Raw genomic sequence first — 17,485 nt, forward strand, 5'->3', positions numbered from 1 at the left:
ATCTCTGTGCTGTAGTAACCTCAGGAGATCTCTGTGCTGTAGTAACCTCAGGAGATCTCTGTGCTGTAGTAACCTCAGGAGGAGATCTCTGTGCTGTAGTAACCTCAGGAGGAGATCTCTGTGCTGTAGTAACCTCAGGAGGAGATCTCTGTGCTGTAGTAACCTCAGGAGGAGATCTCTGTGCTGTAGTAACCTCAGGAGGAGATCTCTGTGCTGTAGTAACCTCAGGAGGAGATCTCTGTGCTGTAGTAACCTCAGGAGGAGATCTCTGTGCTGTAGTAACCTCAGGAGGAGATCTCTGTGCTGTAGTAACCTCAGGAGGAGATCTCTGTGCTGTAGTAACCTCAGGAGGAGATCTCTGTGCTGTAGTAACCTCAGGAGGAGATCTCTGTGCTGTAGTAACCTCAGGAGGAGATCTCTGTGCTGTAGTAACCTCAGGAGGAGATCTCTGTGCTGTAGTAACCTCAGGAGGAGATCTCTGTGCTGTAGTAACCTCAGGAGGAGATCTCTGTGCTGTAGTAACCTCAGGAGGAGATCTCTGTGCTGTAGTAACCTCAGGAGGAGATCTCTGTGCTGTAGTAACCTCAGGAGGAGATCTCTGTGCTGTAGTAACCTCAGGAGGAGATCTCTGTGCTGTAGTAACCTCAGGAGGAGAGATCTCTGTGCTGTAGTAACCTCAGGAGGAGATCTCTGTGCTGTAGTAACCTCAGGAGGAGATCTCTGTGCTGTAGTAACCTCAGGAGGAGATCTCTGTGCTGTAGTAACCTCAGGAGGAGATCTCTGTGCTGTAGTAATCTCAGGAGGATTAGATCTCTGTGCTGTAGTAATCTCAGGAGGATTAGATCTCTGTGCTGTAGTAACCTCAGGAGGAGGAGATCTCTGTGCTGTAGTAACCTCAGGAGGAGGAGATCTCTGTGCTGTAGTAACCCCAGGAGGAGGAGATCTCTGTGCTGTAGTAACCTCAGGAGGAGGAGATCTCTGTGCTGTAGTAACCTCAGGAGGAGGAGATCTCTGTGCTGTAGTAACCTCAGGAGGAAGAGATCTCTGTGCTGTAGTAACCTCAGGAGATCTCTGTGCTGTAGTAACCTCAGGAGATCTCTGTGCTGTAGTAACCTCAGGAGATCTCTGTGCTGTAGTAACCTCAGGAGGAGATCTCTGTGCTGTAGTAACCTCAGGAGGAGATCTCTGTGCTGTAGTAACCTCAGGAGGAGATCTCTGTGCTGTAGTAACCTCAGGAGGAGATCTCTGTGCTGTAGTAACCTCAGGAGGAGATCTCTGTGCTGTAGTAACCTCAGGAGGAGATCTCTGTGCTGTAGTAACCTCAGGAGGAGATCTCTGTGCTGTAGTAACCTCAGGAGGAGATCTCTGTGCTGTAGTAACCTCAGGAGGAGATCTCTGTGCTGTAGTAACCTCAGGAGGAGATCTCTGTGCTGTAGTAACCTCAGGAGGAGATCTCTGTGCTGTAGTAACCTCAGGAGGAGATCTCTGTGCTGTAGTAACCTCAGGAGGAGATCTCTGTGCTGTAGTAACCTCAGGAGGAGATCTCTGTGCTGTAGTAACCTCAGGAGGAGATCTCTGTGCTGTAGTAACCTCAGGAGGAGATCTCTGTGCTGTAGTAACCTCAGGAGGAGATCTCTGTGCTGTAGTAACCTCAGGAGGAGATCTCTGTGCTGTAGTAACCTCAGGAGGAGATCTCTGTGCTGTAGTAACCTCAGGAGGAGATCTCTGTGCTGTAGTAACCTCAGGAGGAGATCTCTGTGCTGTAGTAACCTCAGGAGGAGGAGATCTCTGTGCTGTAGTAACCTCAGGAGGAGGAGATCTCTGTGCTGTAGTAACCTCAGGAGGAGGAGATCTCTCTGCTGTAGTAACCTCAGGAGGAGGAGATCTCTGCTGTAGTAACCTCAGGAGGAGGAGATCTCTCTGCTGTAGTAACCTCAGGAGGAGGAGATCTCTCTGCTGTAGTAACCTCAGGAGGAGGAGATATCTCTGCTGTAGTAACCTCAGGAGGAGGAGATCTCTGCTGTAGTAACCTCAGGAGGAGGAGATCTCTGTGCTGTAGTAACCTCAGGAGGAGATCTCTGTGCTGTAGTAATCTCCGAGGGGTGGGACAACAGTTCACCCGGGCTGAACTCCGTATGAACAGTGTAGAATGAGAGTCCTTGAAGTCCAATGTTGAGCTAGCACAGAGTCCATTCCTCCGTCCAGTCGATTCGGGGTTGTATTCATTAGTGCACACTGTAGCAAAACTGTTTAGCAACAACCAACTGGTTTATTATTGGACAAATTCAGGTAGGTCCTTCTTTGTTTTCTCCCCCGTTTGCTTCCTAGTGAATTTACGACCCAGTTCACATGTTCCCTGTGAAGTTCTTGCCCGACTGCTGCTGGGCCTGAGTGTACCACTGCTGCCTCGGTTTCCTTTGGTCCACCTCAGACAGCAGGGCCTGACGGTAGGCCTCGTAGGACTTGACGATGCGCTCCAGTTCCTTCATGAAGAGTAGCTTCAACATGCCCTGGTACGTGTCCAGATCCACCAGCTGGAACAGCTCCCACTTCAGGATGTGGTCATACCTGGTGGAAGAGAGAGGTGAGCACCTGAACATCCTGTTTGTCCATATCCTTATACCTGAACATCCTGTCTGTCCATATCCTTATACCTGAACATCCTGTCTGTCTCCTGAAAGTCCACATCACAGGGAAGTGTAATCATAATACATTGAGTTTTAAACAAGCATTATTAAAATCCTAAATCCCTTTTACAGTAACGCAGCGACGGTAAAATCCCTTTTACAGCGACGGTAAAATCCCTTTTACAGCGACGGTAAAATCCCTTTTACAGCGACGGTAAAATCCCTTTTACAGCGACGGTAAAATCCCTTTTACAGCAACGGTAAAATCCCTTTTACAGCAACGGTAAAATCCCTTTTACAGCAACGGTAAAATCCCTTTTACAGCAACGGTAAAATCCCTTTTACAGCAACGGTAAAATCCCTTTTACAGCAACGGTAAAATCCCTTTTACAGCAACGGTAAAATCCCTTTTACAGCAACGGTAAAATCCCTTTTACAGCAACGGTAAAATCCCTTTTACAGCAACGGTAAAATCCCTTTTACAGCAACGGTAAAATCCCTTTTACAGCAACGGTAAAATCCCTTTTACAGCAACGGTAAAATCCCTTTTACAGCAACGGTAAAATCCCTTTTAAAATCCCTTTTAGCAACGGTAAAATCCCTTTTACAGCAACGGTAAAATCCCTTTTACAGCAACGGTAAAATCCCTTTTACAGCAACGGTAAAATCCCTTTTACAGCAACGGTAAAATCCCTTTTACAGCAACGGTAAAATCCCTTTTACAGCAACGGTAAAATCCCTTTTACAGCAACGGTAAAATCCCTTTTACAGCAACGGTAAAATCCCTTTTACAGCAACGGTAAAATCCCTTTTACAGTAACGGTAAAATCCCTTTTACAGTAACGGTAAAATCCCTTTTACAGTAACGGTAAAATCCCTTTTACAGTAACGGTAAAATCCCTTTTACAGTAACGGTAAAATCCCTTTTACAGTAACGGTAAAATCCCTTTTACAGTAACGCAGCGACGGTAAAATCCCTTTTACAGTAATGCAGCGACGGTAAAAGGTGACGAGAACCTCCAACACCTGAGCACCTGAACATCCTGTCTGTCCATATCCTTATACCTGAACATCCTGTCTGTCCATATCCTTATACCTGAACATCCTGTCTGTCCATATCCTTATACCTGAACTTCCTGTCTGTCTCCTGAAAGTCCACATCACAGGGAAGTGTAATCATAATACATCACTAAATCAATAAACACGGAAACCTGTTCCAGGATATTTATGCTAGTTGTTAAGTTATGAGTACAGTATCGAGCCCCAGGCTTTCCCCACTGCCTCAGCCATGGAAACGAGTGCGGGGGTAAATCCCCACAGATATATGGGAGGAAAACCAGGTGGACGTCACTCACTTGAGCGGGGCGCGGGCATACACCTGTAGCCAGTCAGGGATCTCTGCCGTGTGGTACGGGTTGGCTGGTACCAGTACCGGATGGTTCCTCTCCGAGGGGCGAGGCTGGTACACTACCGGAGGGGGCAGGGGAGGGGGCTGGTCATAACGAGGCACGCTGGAGCAGAAGGAGAGGGGGTAGGGGGGTTGGACAGTAAGTATGAACAAAGAAGAAGTCTACATTTCCTCTCCTACCTAGGAGCACAGGGGTGGAGTATGTCTGTCTGTCTACCTAGGAGCACAGGGGTGGAGTATGTCTGTCTGTCTACCTAGGAGCACAGGGGTGGAGTATGTCTGTCTACCTAGGAGCACAGGGGTGGAGTATGTCTCTACAGCCTACCTAGGAGCACAGGGGTGGAGTATGTCTGTCTACCTAGGAGCACAGGGGTGGAGTATGTCTGTCTACCTAGGAGCACAGGGGTGGAGTATGTCTGTCTGTCTACCTAGGAGCACAGGGGTGGAGTATGTCTGTCTGTCTACCTAGGAGCACAGGGGTGGAGTATGTCTGTCTACCTACCTAGGAGCACAGGGGTGGAGTATGTCTGTCTACCTACCTAGGAGCACAGGGGTGGAGTATGTCTGTCTACCTACCTAGGAGCACAGGGGTGTCTATACTGAGCCCTCTTGTTGAGGTGGTCCACGTAGTAGGTCCCAAACTCAGCTGACTCCACCTTCTCCCAGCCAGGGGGCAGACCCTCTCTCTCCAGGGGGTGGGACCAGTGGGTGGTGTTGGTGTTGTGGTCGATGTAGTACTTCCTGCCTCGGATGGTCCAGTCTACCGTCCAACCACGGGGCAGGGGGAGGTCCTCGCCGCTCGGACTGGACAGGTTCCCCAGAGACTTAGCCTGCATCCGACCAATACCTGAGGACCCAGAGAGGAGGAGAGCAGAGGAAGGGAGAAGAGGAGAACAGTTAGGCTGTATCCCACTCCCAAATGACCCTCTATTACCTAGAGGAGGGTTTCCCAAACTCAGTCCTGGGGCCCACTGGGTGCACGTTAAAGGGTTTTTGCCCTAGCACTACACAGCCGATTCAAATAACCAACTGATCATCATCAAGCTTTAATTATTTGAATCAGCCGTGCTGTGCTAAAAATTCTAATAGTTCGCCTAATTTCAGTTTGCGACAAAACAAGCAAAGTATATAGTGTAGAGAATCATTGTACCAGCCACACTGCTGAGAAATATATATTTTACATAATTAAAACTAGAGGTCGACCGATTAATTAGGGCCGAATATTGAAGACTCACCACCACCAGCTTTCATATGTTCTCATGTTCTGAGCAAGGAACTGAAACGTTCGCTTTGTTACATAGCACATATTGCACTTTTACTTTCTTCTCCAACTTCTCCAACAACCAAATTGAACATGTTTCATTATTTACTTGAGGCTAAATTGATTTTATTGATGTATTAAGTTAAAATAAGTCTTCATTCAGTATTGTTGTAATTGTCATTATTACAAATAAAAAATATTTTAAAAAATGGCAGATTAATTGGTATCGGTGTTGAAAAATCATAATCGGTCAACCTCTAATCAAAACCGTGTATTTTCAGCTGGAAACCGAAAGTGAAAAGACGCAAATAAACGAAACTAAACAGAAACGGGAACCCTAGAAATACATTTCAATGAGAATTACCACAAATATCTTGGGAAATTGTCAGGTTACTCAGCAAAGGTACATATTGCAGTGCATACTTTAAAATTGTGAGGCTAAAAATAAAAAATAAAATAAATAGCCTTAGTGTGATTTAAAAAAATATTCTAATGTTACTGTCCCCACTACAAAACAACAAACATTTTATTCTGTTCTTTAACATTTAATTGAAATACTGTAATTCATTCCATTCATTCCTATGAAGGATCACTCAAACAAAAGCCTCTGTGGCCAATACATAGCATCAGCTACCCAGGGGTTTACACACACACACACACACACACACACACACACACACACACACACACACACACACACACACACACACACACACACACACACAATTGGTTGGTGCTCATGGGTCCGTTAACATGGAAATAAAATAAAATGTTACATTTAAATTAAAATGAGAACTGTAGCATTAAAAAAAAAATAGAGGAGATATTTTCAGCACATTTGGCAGCTGGAATCTGATCAATTCTGCCTGGGAGTGATGGACGACAACACACGATTAGTGCTCTTAGCCAGCTCGTGAGTGAAGGACTGGAATGTGCACGCGTTCCACAGAAATACACTCCTCCGTCCACAGAGAGGGAAACATCGGTTCAGTCTGTTACAGAGCATTGTCTGAGAGGAGAAATTAACTGGGACAACTAGTAAAATCACCAAAAAGCTTCAATCTGTACTAGTAACAGTACTGGGAGTAGCCAGCCACCTAGGAAAAGTAGACAGTCCAGACCTACAATTTTTTTTTCAAAACTATCAATATTTTTGGTGGCCTCTGGTATATTCTAATGACTTGATTCCATCCAAAATACACAGCTACACTATTGAATACTTCATAAAAAAAAAATTTGACCTCCCAGATTAGAAACATTGGTATTGTGTGTAAAAGGACTTGACTTTACCATTTAAAATGACTGAAAATGTATGAATTCTGTCAATTTAAATTATAAAAAAAGCTAGGGGAGTATCAGAAAACCATTCAGTATCTGGTGTGACCACCATCAGCGTGACACATCTCCTTCTCATAGAGAGCGTCATCTTCACAGAGTTGATCTGGCTGTTGATTGTGGCCTGTGGAATGTTGTCCCACTCCTCTTCAATGGCTGTGTGAAGTTGCTGGATATTGGCGGGAACTGGAACACGCTGTCGTACACGTCGATCCAGAGCATCCCAAACATGCTCTATGGGATTCTCTGCCTATAACCCTATTATGGGGGTTGAGTCACTGGCTTACCGGAGCTCTTTCATGCCGTTCCTAGGAGGGGTGCGTCACTTGAGTGGGTTGAGTCACTGACGTGATCTTCCTGTCCGGGTTGGCGCCCCCATCGGGTTTGTGCCGTGGGGAGATCTTTGTGGGCTATACTTGGGCCTTGTCTCAGGGTAGTAAGTTGGTGGTTTGAAGTTAGTTATCCCTCTAGTGGGGTGGGGGCTGTGCTTTGGCAAAGTGGGTGGGGTTATATCCTGCCTGGGGGTAAAGTTGATTGATATGGTGAGTATGCAGGCCATGGAAGAACTGAGACATTTTCAGCTTCCAGGAATTGTGTACAGATCCTTGCGACATGGGGCCATGCATTATCATGATGAAACATGAGGTGATGGCGGCAGATGAATGGCACGACAATGGGCCTCAGGATCTCGTCACGGTCACATAAATAAAATGCAATTGTGTCCGTAGTTTATTCCTGCTCATGCCATAACCCCACCATGGGGCACTCTGTTCACAACATTGACATCAGCAAACCGCTCGCCCACACGACGCCATACACATGGTTTACGGTTGGTTAGATATACTGAAAAATTCTCTAAAAACGACTTGAGGCGGCTTATGGTAGAGAAATGAACATTACATTCTCCGGCAACAGCTCTGGTGGACATTCCTGCAGTCAGAATGCCAATTGCATGCTCCCTCAAAACTTGAGACACCTGTGGCATTGTGATGTGGCCTTATTGTCCCCAGCGCAAGGTGCACCTATGTAATGATCGTGCGGTTTAATCAGCTTCTTGATATGCCACACCTGTCAGGTGGATGGATTGTCTTCGTAAAGTAAAAATGCTCACTAACAGGGATGTAAACAAATGTGTGCTCAACATTTGAGAGAAATAAGTTGTGTGTATGGAACATCTATGGGACGTTTTATTTTAGCTCATGAAAACAAAAATCGGACAAATACTTCACATGTAGAGTTTTGATGGATTCTGAGTTCTGACTCCTAACCTTGGAATAGTGTTACTTATTATTATGTTATTGAACTAGGCAAGTTAAATGATCATGTATCCAATTGAAATATTGAGTGCCGTAGTCTGGTTTCTACACCAGAAGTGAATAATGGGTATGTGGAAGAGGAATGTATATGGTGGAGGCAATTAAACTGGAATGTACTGAGTGAAGGAAAGATGATCCCATGGTTGGCAGGCACCGATAAGGGTGGAGAGATGTGGGTTAGTGAGGAATGGAGATCCAGTCAGGTCACATTAAGGGAGAAGGAACACTTTATTGCCCGCGTCACTTTATTTCTTGCTTAGTTATAAATATGTAATGTTTAGGAGAGAAGGAATATATATATATATATGTATGAATTTGAGTGACGTCCTCCTCTCTAAACATGACATATTTATTACTAGGCAAGAAATTAAGTGTTGCGGGCAATAAACTGTGTGTATATATATATATATATATATATATATATATATATATATATATATATATATATATATATATATGTATATGTTTAATAATATATGATAATATATATAGTATATATACACACATAAACACTACCACTGGTGGAACTGTGTCTGTCTGTGCAGCTGTATGGCCCAATCAGTGAATAAAACTTAGTTTGAGTTATACTAAGTCGTCTGTGAAATGTTATAAAGAATTAATTTAGAACCTAACAGTTTATATTTGTGTTCAGTGTAGTTGCTCCGCAATACTAACCTAATTGACAGTGTAAAATGAGGGAAGCCTGTACAGAATACCAATATGCCAACAACGAAAAATACATCTTGTTTGCAACAAGGCACTAAAGTAATACTGGCACTAAAGTAATACTGGCACTAAAGTAATACTGGCACTAAAGTAATACTGGCACTAAAGTAATACTGGCACTAAAGTAATACGGGCACTAAAGTAATACGGGCACTAAAGTAATACGGGCACTAAAGTAATACGGGCACTAAAGTAATACGGGCACTAAAGTAATACGGGCACTAAAGTATTACTGGCAAAAAAATGTGGTAAAGCCATTCACTTTTTGTCCTGAAAACAAAGTGTTGGATTTGCCCCAAATATACAACAGAGTACCACTCTCCATATTTTCAAGCAGAGTGGTGGCTGCATCGTGTTATGGGTATGCTTGTAATCGTTAAGGACTGGGGAATTTCAGCATGGAAAAAAAATGGCAAAATCCTAGAGGAAAACCTGGTTCAGTCTGCTTTCCACCAGACACTGGGAGATTAATTCACCTTTCAGCAGGACAATAACCTAAAACACAAGGCCACACCTACACTGGAGTTGCTTACAAAGAAGACAACAGCGAACGTTCCAGAGGGACCAAGTTTGGACTTAAATCTATAGCAATACTTAAATGGTTGTCTAGCAATGATCAATAACCAAATTGGACAGAGCTTGAAGAATAAAACAATTACTATTTTTTTATTATAATTTTTTTTAAATGGGCAAATGTTGCACAATCCAGGTGTGAAAAGCTCTTAGATATTTACCCAGAAAGACTCTCAGCTGTAATCGCTACCAAAGGTGCTTCTAACATGTATCGTCTCAGGTAAATGAGATATTTCTGTATTTCACTTTAAATAAAATGTGCAAACAATTCTAAACAAGTAAAATAACAAAGATTTTCATTGGCATTATGGGGTATTGTGTGTAGATGGGTGAGAAATGTTTTATCCAGGCTGTGGAATAAGTTACGGGGTCTGAACTTTCTGGAGGCAAAAAGTATTCATACTTCAGGAAAGTATTCAGACCCCTTGACTATTTCCACATTTTGGGAAGTTACAGCTTTATTCTAAAATTGTTTTAGAAATTGCTAATTTACACACACACAAAAAAAAAATGGAAATATAGGTTGGATGGGGAGTGCTGCTGCACAGATATACTCTCTCTCGGAGTGTTGCTGCACAGATATTCTCTCTCTCTCTCGGAGTGTTGCTGCACAGATATTCTCCCTCTCTCTCGGAGTGTTGCTGCACAGATATTCTCCCTCTCTCTCGGAGTGTTGCTGCACAGATATTCTCTCTCTCGGAGTGTTGCTGCACAGATATTCTCTCTCTCTCTCGGAGTGTTGCTGCACAGATATTCTCCCTCTCTCTCGGAGTGTTGCTGCACAGATATACTCTCTCTCGGAGTGTTGCTGCACAGATATACTCTCTCTCGGAGTGTTGCTGCACAGATATACTCTCTCTCGGAGTGTTGCTGCACAGATATTCTCTCTCTCGGAGTGTTGCTGCACAGATATTCTCTCGCTCTCTCTCGGAGTGTTGCTGCACAGATATACTCTCTCTCGGAGTGTTGCTGCACAGATATTCTCTCTCTCGGAGTGTTGCTGCACAGATATTCTCTCTCTCGGAGTGTTGCTGCACAGATATTCTCCCTCTCTCTCGGAGTGTTGCTGCACAGATATTCTCCCTCTCTCTCGGAGTGTTGCTGCACAGATATTCTCCCTCTCTCTCGGAGTGTTGCTGCACAGATATTCTCTCGCTCTCTCTCGGAGTGTTGCTGCACAGATATTCTCTCTCTCGGAGTGTTGCTGCACAGATATTCTCTCTCTCGGAGTGTTGCTGCACAGATATTCTCTCTCTCTCTCTCTCGGAGTGTTGCTGCACAGATATACTCTCTCTCGGAGTGTTGCTGCACAGATATACTCTCTCTCGGAGTGTTGCTGCACAGATATACTCTCTCTCGGAGTGTTGCTGCACAGATATTCTCTCTCTCGGAGTGTTGCTGCACAGATATTCTCTCTCTCGGAGTGTTGCTGCACAGATATTCTCTCTCTCGGAGTGTTGCTGCACAGATATTCTCTCTCTCGGAGTGTTGCTGCACAGATATTCTCTCGCTCTCTCTCGGAGTGTTGCTGCACAGATATTCTCTCTCTCTCTCTCGGAGTGTTGCTGCACAGATATTCTCTCTCTCTCTCTCGGAGTGTTGCTGCACAGATATTCTCTCTCTCTCTCTCTCTCTCTCGGAGTGTTGCTGCACAGATATTCTCTCTCTCGGAGTGTTGCTGCACAGATATTCTCTCTCTCGGAGTGTTGCTGCACAGATATACTCTCTCTCGGAGTGTTGCTGCACAGATATACTCTCTCTCGGAGTGTTGCTGCACAGATATACTCTCTCTCTGAGTGTTGCTGCACAGATATACTCTCTCTCTCGGAGTGTTGCTGCACAGATATACTCTCTCTCGGAGTGTTGCTGCACAGATATACTCTCTCTCGGAGTGTTGCTGCACAGATATTCTCTCTCTCGGAGTGTTGCTGCACAGATATTCTCTCTCTCGGAGTGTTGCTGCACAGATATTCTCTCTCTCGGAGTGTTGCTGCACAGATATTCTCCCTCTCTCTCGGAGTGTTGCTGCACAGATATTCTCCCTCTCTCGGAGTGTTGCTGCACAGATATTCTCCCTCTCTCTCGGAGTGTTGCTGCACAGATATTCTCCCTCTCTCTCGGAGTGTTGCTGCACAGATATTCTCTCGCTCTCTCTCGGAGTGTTGCTGCACAGATATTCTCTCTCTCTCTCTGAGTGTTGCTGCACAGATATTCTCTCTCTCTCTCTCGGAGTGTTGCTGCACAGATATTCTCCCTCTCTCTCGGAGTGTTGCTGCACAGATATTCTCCCTCTCTCTCGGAGTGTTGCTGCACAGATATTCTCTCGCTCTCTCTCGGAGTGTTGCTGCACAGATATTCTCTCTCTCTCTCTGTGTTGCTGCACAGATATTCCTCTCTCGGAGTGTTGCTGCACAGATATTCTCCCTCTCTCTCAGAGTGTTGCTGCACAGATTCTCTCTCTCTCTCATGCCACCACGCTTTCCCGTAGGGATGGTGCCAGGTTTCCTACAAATGTGACGCTTGGCATTCTGCTCTTGGAAGAGTCTTGGTGGTTCAAAAATTATTACATTAAAAAACTATGGAGGCCACGGTGTTCTTGGGGACCTTCAATGCTGCAGAAATGTTTTGGTACCCTTCCTCAGATCTGTGCCTCGACACAGTCATGTTTCGGAGCTCTACGGACAATTCCTTCGACCTCATGGCTTGGTTTTTGGTCTGACATGCACTGTCAACTGTGGAACATTATATAGACAGGTGTGTGCTTTTCCAAATTATACTCAATCAATAAAAAAAATTGACCACAGGTAGACTCCAATCAAGTTGTAGAAACATCCCAAGGATGATCAATGGAAACAGGATGCACCTGAGCTCAATTTGGAGTATTATAGCAAAGGGTCTGAATACTTATGTACCTTATTTACATAAGGCATCTTTTTTTATTTGTAATAAATTTGCAAAAATGTCCAAATACCTGTTTTCGCTTTGTCAATATGGGGTATTGTCTAGATTTTAAATTGTATTTTAGAATAACAAAATGTATCTTGTCACAAGACAACTGATTGGCTCAAACGCATTAAGGAGGAAAGAAATTACACAAATTAAAAAGCAACACCTGTTAATTAAAATGCATTCCAGGTGACTACCTCATGAAGCTGGTTGAGAGAATGCCAAGAATGTGCAAAGATGTCATCAAGGCAAAGAGGGTGGCTACTTTAAAAAACCCATAATATCTAAAATATATTTTGATTTATTTAACACGTATTTGGTTACAACATGATTCCATATGTGTTATTTCATAGTTTTGATGTCTTCACTATTATGCTACAATGTAGAAAATCATAAAAATAAAAGAAAAACCCTTGGATGAGTAGGTGTGTCCAAACTTGACTGGTACAACATCAATTATTTTACACATATTTAACCACTTTTGTTGTTGTTGTGTTGGCACAAAACTACTAAACATACTCCCAAACATGGTACCGGGTTACCTTAAAAACAGAACACTGAGTTTGAGAGAGTCTCCCCTTCCCACAGTAGGGTCATATTAGTTTGTAGCCAGAACAGTTTTGGCTACAGACAGAAGTTGACATGTCGATGGTAGCGACTTCAGACAGGTCCTATGGCGCTTGTGAGGAGGGGGGGGGGTCGTATACGTTACACATGTTTGTGAGAAGACCCATTTTCAGGATGTCTCCTGGTCTGACAAACAGAGCTGTAAAAGCTCTGCCATTTTACACTGCGGATGGGAAGACAGACGAAAAAGGCAGGCAGACAGACGAAAAAGGCAGGCAGACAGACGAAAAAGGCAGGCAGACAGACGAAAAAGGCAGGCAGACAGACGAAAAAGGCAGATGCGTTGTATTGAGACGACGCGAACGGAGCGTCAAAAATCGACTCTTAAGGATTACTGTACACACAGAGAAAGACTTGTAAAGTAAAACATCTGAAATGAAGCAGTCTGGGATTGAGGTATTTGACTTGGGGCGGGCGGGCGGTCCCACTCAGTCTGCAAATTACTAGTTTGCAGCCAGACTACATTTTGAAGATCCAAACAGTGAGGTTTAACTGAACCGGCACCACCCCTTTCTCTGAAGGCTCTATCCAAACAACAAAAAAACAAGGATCTGCTAGCTGAGTACCCGGAAGAACGGTAGCAGCAAAGACAGACTTCTACACCTGTTTATAAGCTGTGTCGACTAGTTACAATATAGCTTCATGGCCAGTGCATTCATGCTCATACTGAAGAGTGGCAAGTCAGTTAAAGAACAAATTCGTATTTTCATTGACGGCCTAGGAACAGTGGGTTAACTGCCTGTTCAGGGGCAGAACGACGTACCTTGTCAGCTCGGGGATTTGAACTTGCAACCTTCCGGTTACTAGTCCAGCGCTCTAACCACTAGACTACCCTGCCGCCCTACCGCCATTACAAAGCAGTTACATCAGCCAGCCGAGCCGCATCAATGAGGCCGAGTTAGCACTTTTTTCCACATCCAGTGAGCAGCCTACTCGCCACATCCAGTGAGCAGCCGACTCGCCACATCCAGTGAGCAGCCGACTCGCCACATGAGCAGCAGTGAGCAGCCGACTCGCCACATCCAATGAGCAGCCTACTCGCCACATCCAGTGAGCAGCCGACTCGCCACATCCAGTGAGCAGCCTACTCGCCACATCCAGTGAGCAGCCTACTCGCCACATCCAGTGAGCAGCCGACTCGCCACATCCAGTGAGCAGCCTACTCGCCACATCCAGTGAGCAGCCTACTCGCCACATCCAACGAGCAGCCGACTCGCCACATCCAACGAGCAGCCGACTCGCCACATCCAACGAGCAGCCGACTCGCCACATCCAACGAGCAGCCGACTCGCCACATCCAACGAGCAGCCGACTCGCCACATCCAACGAGCAGCCGACTCGCCACATCCAACGAGCAGCCGACTCGCCACATCCAACGAGCAGCCGACTCGCCACATCCAACGAGCAGCCGACTCGCCACATCCAACGAGCAGCCGACTCGCCACATCCAATGAGCAGCCGACTCGCCACATCCAATGAGCAGCCGACTCGCCACATCCAATGAGCAGCCGACTCGCCACATCCAATGAGCAAAGCAATGTCAACATATTACTCCCCACATCATAGCGTACACAAGGCTGTTTGGCTCATCTCAGTCACGAAGAAAAATAACTTTGCAGCTGTTTCTGAATAATAAACAATGCCGTGCTGGAGGTTGGTAAACATTAAAATAAAACCCAGTCCTAAAACGAAAACCTAAAATAATTTGTATGTCATATCATAGGAATCACACAGACTTGTAGTGGGCAGTTTAGATGTGTCACTTCAAGCCCAAATACATTATACTTGGACTAAAATGATGACTTGACTTAAATTGTTGTGCAACCTCATGGCTAAAGCTCTGGCCATTGTCTTTCAGCTGGGAAAACGTGGCTTTTTACTGCTGTGTGCATTTAAGGCCTCAATCATCATTTTCTTCTTGTTGACTAAACAATACTGAGTCATAGCTTTATTATGCTCCTTTATTAAATGTGTCAAATTTCAAAAAGGTGTATGTAACAGTTGAATAAGTTGAGAGAGGAAAAAAAGAAACCCACACACTGCTCTGGCTAGTATCACTGCTCTTTAAGCTTTACGTATCATCCTCAAGGCCTTCGTCAGAGCTTTTCAAAGACAAAAAGAAAGAAAAAAGCTCCGACTAAGGCCGATACGTAAAGCTTAATAAATGAGCAGTGATACTAGCAAGAGCAGTGTACGGGTTTCTTATTTTTTCCCCCCTCATCATATTGTATCCAATTTAAATGGGTTGAACTGATTAAAAAAAAAAAAAGTATTAGGTAAGACTTATTTCGGTTGGTTTCTGGGACAGTTTAGATGTATTTTTTCTTTATTATTTTTAATCCAGGACTAAGATTAATTTATGTTGGGGGAAACCACCACTTTATGCTTACCTGTTGGCGGTCTGTTTGGGGTCGGGGAAGTGTGTTGTTGTGGTGGTGGTAGTCTTTGGAAGTTTGGGTGTTCGTTGTGTTCATAGTATCTATAGTCCTCATGGAAGCGTTCAGGTGCTCTGGGCTGCTGGGGCCTGGGCTGAGGCCGTCTCTGCTGCTGCTGCTGCTGGCTGTCGTAGTAAGGTTCCGGAGGCGGGGGGTAGTAGTAGCGTCCAGTGTCACCGTTCTCAGCCGCGGCGCTCACGTCCGCGAGGAAGGACTGTGAGGAGCCTCCGTACTCGTGGGTTATATCCCCCAGGCTACGTGGTAGGTACGGAGGGGCTGACATCCTATGGCTCTCCCGCCGAGCCACCTCGTGGGGTGGTCTCTGCACAGGGGCGCGCAGGAAGCTCTTGTTGCGGACCACCACAGGTTCAGGGCTGGTTCCCACAGGGTAGGCTGAGGGACCAGGCTCAGGCAGAGGGACCTCGGTGCGTCTGGGAATAGTGGGTCCATGTCGGATGAATGAGGGCATGAGATCTGAAACAGACCAGCAGGTGTATGTGTCAAAAACATTAGGGAGGGGAGACGGACTACAAGCTTGAAAAAGTTGGGTATTCTACAATAATTTACCAATCCACTGAATCGTATCATTGACACAAAGATCCCGGGAATCAGTCTCTACATTCGGAGCATTCAGATTAGAGTTCGGACTCGTCCGCGCTTTACCAACATCTTTAGTTAGTAACTAAAGCCTTTCACTCAACAAAAACATGTTTGGAAATCAACAATGGATGTATTAATGTAACGTTCGGGACCAGAGCTAGCTAACAAGTTAGCTGAATAGCGCTTGGGACCAGAGCTAGCTAACTAGTTAGCCGCATATATATCAACTTTGGCAAACGCTAGCTACTAGTTAGACATACAGAAGACACAGTAACTATTAAATATTACGTTTTACCAAACTTCTTATGATTGGGTATTAACATATGCCCCAAAACTCGCGACTTGTAAAAAGTGAACGAAGAGACATTGCTAACCTAGGTAGCTAGTTAGCCAACCAACTTACTTCTCAGGACTGGTGAAGTCTCCTTCTTCACATATTTCCCGTGTACTTCCGCTGGTTTCGACGCCTCGCTTTTACTTTTCTTTCTTGAAAGCATAACTCAAAAAGGAGACATCAATGCAATGTAATAAACTCGTGGAAAGTTCCCCAAAAACTACGAGCGTCCCTTCCAATCTGTAGTGTGTACATTTTAGCTAACCAAAGTTAGCTAGCTAGCTAGGCTAATTAAACTACAGACTTGGCTAACGTTAGTTAACTTACGCATACCTTTTGCTAATTATCTGGCAATTTAGACAATCCGCAAAAAAACAGAACGATTGCTTGCATCAACTAATTCTAGCCCGTTTTGCTGAAAGTAAACTATTTTCACCCAGTTAAAAATCACTGTTTTTCTTCTCCGAGCCAGTTGAAGTCGAAGTAGCTTTTCCATTCAGTGGAGTTCTCCAGCCCAATGTCATCAGCTCCACACAAACTGCTGCTCACCGCCTCCTCACCGCCTCCTCACTTCATTCCAGCCCGCGGAGGGTTGTGGGTTGTGGGCTGGGAATACCACAGTGAAGTCATACCGTAGCTACATATGCTCACAGTTTAAAATACAATAGGGAGAAAAAAAGGGGGGGTAAAAATAGGGGTATTTAAAAAAAATAATAATAAAAAAAAATAAAACGTATATTTTATTAACGTTTTTTTTTTTTTTTTTTTGTAGTTTGAAGGATAGCACTTGTTTGTAGCCAAATAGAGCACTGCACCATCCCAAGTAGCCTCATTGTCAAAGTCTGTTTTGAAGGGATGGATGGCCCAACTGAATAAATACCTACAAATATCCTCACATCCCATATGATAATGGGCTGTCATTCATTATCAGGAATGTTCTCTGCTACAGTGGTTTAGTATCATGGTAAAAAACCAGGTAAAAAACCACTGGTGTCCCCAGGGCTCTGTTCTAGGCCCTCTCTTATTCTCGTCACCAAGTCACTTGACAACTCTTATCATGATCAACTCAACATTCTTTGAGACAAACATTTATTATTGGATACAAATAAGTTATATACAACATTGTTCCTAATATTATATTGAAAGATGAATGAAAAACCTTCAAACAAAAAGGTACTGTATTCTAGATGTATGTGTCATGTGGGACATACAGTAATGTGTAAATGTGTAAATAACTGACAATAAGTGAAAGTCAGAATAACCCTCAGAACCTCCCGTAGCTAGTATGATGAGAATT

The 17,485-nt window shown here is 44.5% G+C and overlaps 1 protein-coding gene across 1 annotated transcript; it reads right to left on the reverse strand.

The window, feature by feature from the left end:
• Positions 1-2,106: 2,106 nt before the first annotated feature.
• Positions 2,107-16,808, reverse strand: LOC118373684 (protein salvador homolog 1-like). Its single transcript, XM_035759883.2, has 5 exons — positions 16,258-16,808; positions 15,210-15,728; positions 4,612-4,882; positions 3,983-4,138; positions 2,107-2,568 (listed from the first exon to the last, which is right to left on the reverse strand). The coding sequence occupies exons 1-5, from the start codon at positions 16,349-16,351 to the stop codon at positions 2,346-2,348; spliced, it is 1,263 nt and encodes a 420-aa protein (XP_035615776.2). The 5' UTR covers positions 16,352-16,808; the 3' UTR covers positions 2,107-2,345.
• Between the last annotated feature and the right edge of the window lie 677 nt (positions 16,809-17,485).

Source organism: Oncorhynchus keta, chromosome 35, assembly GCF_023373465.1.
Source record: "Oncorhynchus keta strain PuntledgeMale-10-30-2019 chromosome 35, Oket_V2, whole genome shotgun sequence".
NCBI lineage: Eukaryota > Metazoa > Chordata > Actinopteri > Salmoniformes > Salmonidae > Oncorhynchus > Oncorhynchus keta.

Bases quoted from the DNA above. Each gene is read 5' to 3' on its own strand.
- LOC118373684 (XM_035759883.2), bottom strand. From the start codon at position 16,351: ATGCTTTCAAGAAAGAAAAGTAAAAGCGAGGCGTCGAAACCAGCGGAA. The intron at 15,729-16,257 runs GTAAGTTGGTTG...GGTCTGTTTCAG, and splicing joins GACTTCACCAGTCCTGAGAA to ATCTCATGCCCTCATTCATC. The intron at 2,569-3,982 runs GTGAGTGACGTC...CTCTTCCACCAG, and splicing joins TATGCCCGCGCCCCGCTCAA to GTATGACCACATCCTGAAGT.